This window comes from Ruditapes philippinarum, unplaced genomic scaffold, assembly GCF_026571515.1.
Source record: "Ruditapes philippinarum isolate M1 unplaced genomic scaffold, ASM2657151v2 ctg21803_1_1_1_1, whole genome shotgun sequence".
Classification (NCBI taxonomy): Eukaryota; Metazoa; Mollusca; class Bivalvia; order Venerida; family Veneridae; genus Ruditapes; species Ruditapes philippinarum.
In genome coordinates, this window is record NW_026865873.1 from 8,201 (window position 1) to 12,238 (window position 4,038).

General features: G+C 32.7%; 1 protein-coding gene and 1 long non-coding RNA gene across 2 annotated transcripts; one reads left to right on the forward strand and one right to left on the reverse strand.

Moving 5' to 3' along the window:
- Positions 1–1,041: 1,041 nt before the first annotated feature.
- On the forward strand, positions 1,042–2,005 carry LOC132730617 (uncharacterized). The gene is made up of 2 exons (XR_009625780.1): positions 1,042–1,286; positions 1,911–2,005. It is a non-coding gene; the product is annotated as an uncharacterized LOC132730617 (long non-coding RNA).
- LOC132730615 (uncharacterized) lies at positions 1,314–3,810 on the reverse strand (the record flags this gene model as incomplete). The annotated part of the gene is given in 5 exon segments (XM_060716584.1): positions 1,314–1,578; positions 2,003–2,051; positions 2,496–2,603; positions 3,349–3,438; positions 3,753–3,810. Coding segments are annotated over 5 exon segments (432 nt in total), but the record flags the coding sequence as incomplete, so codon positions are not given.
- Between the last annotated feature and the right edge of the window lie 228 nt (positions 3,811–4,038).

Below are 4,038 nucleotides of genomic sequence, written 5' to 3' on the forward strand. Positions count from 1 at the left end.
TTGACCTTGACCTGCCGTGTGCCTTCTCCGCGACGTGCACGCCTCTGGAAGGATTTGGAGAAGAGTATTTTGATTTAGACTTGTTGGCGGTTATAACCTCGTATATTGCCTTCCCGCCGTTTCGCTTCGGACTGCCGACTTTACGTTGGCCATCATATACTGCCACGGGGGTTGGATCATATGAGTTGTTAGCCTCGATATCAACTATGTATGACCCCAGTCGATCTAACTCCCGGCGACCGTAATGGTGCATTCCAACTACTTGAATGTTTCTTAGGACAAATTTCTTCATTACACCTTGAGAGAAAAGAAAATCAGTGTAATTTTTTCAAAAATAATGTTTTTGATATTGTGTCTTGTGTGTCTATAAGTGCTGGGCTTCAACTTTCCTACGTAACTTTAGTTGTCTTTTTTCCATTTGAAAAAGTTTCCTTCTCTTTGTTTTTTTTCTCAGTTCAGTTCTTTTTTCTTCTTCAATTTCTCTTTCTTTCTAAATAATTCCTTTATTATCTTCTTGGTTAATCATGGCTGTTTTCTTTCTTCCTTTAATTTTATATCCTGTTGTTTCTTCTTTTCCTTTGCTTCAATTTCTTGCTGTACATCTGTACTTGTCAAGACTCTTGCCTTCCCTGGCTCCTTCTTTTTACCTTTAGACGAAGAAGGTGGTGGTGGCGCAACCAGCACATTAACAAATTCACACAAAATCATTTGGGATAAGTCCTGTTTTTACTAGTTAAGTTTAATTTTGTCGGGGCCAATCACCATTCAGTACCATGCAATGTTTCTTGAATAAATGACGACAGCTGACTGACTTCTGTGTGTATTTGAGTTTATTTATGTCAAATTTTATACACTTGTTTCAGTTGTATTTCAAAAAGTTCATGTCCTTTTTTTATTCTCTTATTGAGAAAATTGTTAATGACAATTACATTTGTAATAAAATGTACATGTTTTTCTGTTTGAACAGGCGTATTCAAACCGCGCGATAAATTTTAGTTTTATTTGCCGTGTAGGTCAGTGTTGTATGTTCTTAAAGGTTTTTAAGCTTACATTTAAAATAAAATTGATACATTCTTTTGTTTATAGATACGCATGAAACCAGATAGAGTCACTCGAATTGTTGTAGCCTGCGCTGTTCTTCACTATTTAAGATAACAGTGGGGTGAGCCTCAAGACGGCAGTGACTGTGACCAAGACCAACCTCCAACAGAGATATTTCAGGGGCCTATGGATGGAAAAGGAGTTAGGCAGCACATTGTTCAGACATATTTCTAGGATAAAATAGAGTAAGTAAGAACATATTTTAAGGCAAATACAATCTATTTTTTCAAATTTCAAGTTAAACAAATTTTATACACCAAATGCAATATTTCATTTAAAACATCAAAATTTTAACAAGTTCTGTCCTCAGAACAAAGCACCAAAGCATACATTAAATAGTTTTGTTCATGTTAATCAATTTTATATTTTTCTATCAAAACATCAGCCAGTTGGGCAAATTTATTGTAACATTTCATTTGTGTCTCGGAGAGCTGGATCTGTCTCTCATAATATGTCATTTGTAGATCCTTCAGTGTCCTGTAATATATAAAAGAAATTTTGGTTTACATTTACTTACTTGGCTTTACATTGGCTTACAAGTATTGTTCTTTTTCGACTAAATCTGCACGTTCGATATCTTATTTTATCCTGCCAAACCAGTATTCTACCATATCATGCCAAATCTTATTAAAACAATTCCTGTCACTAGTGTCATATTCTAGCATGTCAAATTTTGACATTCTATCATGTTACATCCTATCATATCCTATCACAAAGTCATATAACGATTTGACAGTTTATCTATCATTACATTTTTATCTATCTAGTTTAAAAAGTTCTTAAAAAGATCAAAAACATATTTCTTCCAGGCTAACAGATGATGAGAACCGGAGCTGGGTGTGACGGACGTGTTTTTTAAATATTGTGAAATGAATTTTATATATTAAAAGTATGTTTTAACCTTTTCTGGTGAGTTTTGTTGTTATGCTTGCTCTTTTCATCCGACGTAACTGCAAATAAATTTTACACTTTATTAGATTAATAAAATTATTGGGAAATATCGTCATATATATCCCACTTTGAATGTAGGAGAGATAAATTTGATTAACTGACTAGATTTGGATTTTTTCTTTCTTTTTTAACCCGTAATAAAATCTCACAAAACTGAAAATTAGGACAAAAGTTATAACGTTCCAGCTTTACTGGTGAAGCAAGACGACAGGTGTTCCTTCGTGCATTATTTCACGCACAGGCGACTACTTGAGTATTACAACCGACATTCAATGAATCTCAAAATTTATATTTCCACATGTTTCAGTATGCCAAAATTAAGAGGTAGCAGATAGACGTAATTTTATATGATATACTGTACATCTATTTATTGAATTTGGTAGATGTGATAATGAAGATTTATAAGGGAAAATATAAGGAAAATAAAATTAAAAAATAATCACATGAAGCAGTTTGGCTTGGAGCATTTGTTGCGGACCCCTCTGGATAACTTGGTCTTGATTCGTCTGCTGTCACCGACATGGATGGCATGTTCATGTTATCTTGAACATCTGCAATATTTCATTTGTAAAAGTCATGCAAAAAGAAACATTTTTCAATATTGAATATTTTTATGAAAAATATAATATCTGAGTATGGGTCATGAAAATTGATTGGATAAATAAGAAGACTATTCACAACTTAAATGTCATATCTAATAAAATGTATGATACACCTTCCTACAAAAGTACAAATATTACAGAATTTTACAAGAAAAATAAATCATATCTGTCTACAGTAATATTGGAAATTGTCGTAGTTTGGTAAAGACGGATGTAGTCTTCCATAGTTCACCGAAACAGGTCAACGGGTGAGTTTATATGTGAATATATTTAGGTAAGGCAGGAATGTGTTAATTCGTTTAAATGGTTGGTGCACACGTTAACTGTGTTATATAATTGAATAATAACTGTAAAAACTATGTGTTTATTAATTCTTATAGCACATACAAGTTCAAAAATGTTGAAAATGGAAAACATTAATTACTTTACTGTATTACACATTTGTAAAAACCGCCCACTAAGATACACAGTGTTCTATTCTGTGAATAGTGTGTAAACCGGTAAAATTTTAAACCAGAACTGTATGCATGTGTTAACATATTGGAATATTAATTATTTATCGACTTTTATTCATTTAGTGACTTGAATAAATGAACGTTATCAAGGATAATAAGTGCATAATCTAGGAAATGGATGGTGAAATTTATTTCGGAGCTTTTTAAATTATTTAAAGTAAATCAGAAGATCCAGACACCTTTTGTTAACGTCTCAAGCGGACACAAGCTAAGAAGGTCACTGCTTAGAAGATTGTCATCAACAATGTCATAACTTGAATCATCAAAGTCTGAAAAAAAAAAACAATAACACACATTTCATAAGATGGAAACGCTATACATGCATATGACTAGCTTTGGAGTGTTTTAATATAATTTATAGACATTTAGATCAGGACAATGAAATTGGAAATACAACATCATGAACATGTAACGAAATCAGTAGATTAACTGTAAATAAATTAGACCTGACAGTGTACGTACTAATTGTAAAAAAATTTTCAGTCAGGATTGATGAAGTTATTCAGGTATGTACTCTTTGATATTTACTGTGATACTAGCAGTTTTTTATAATTATTTTACACATATTCGATTACATATTTACCTGGGTTTGTGATGACGGTGTCGGCATCAGAACATACACCATGGAATGATGCTGAGGTCTACTATAGGTATTTATATATAGATTATAATTTATAGGTAAAATATAGATATCTAGTATACAAACAATATGTATTTCACGTCACATATAAAAAATATGTTTTGTTCACAATCAGGTAAAGACCGCTACAAGAGTGAAGTTTCTGCAGAGAAATGCAGTATGAGGAAAACGGGAGGTGGGCCGGTGTAACGTTGTAAAGTGACCCCCATAGAATAATGACCCCCGGTCG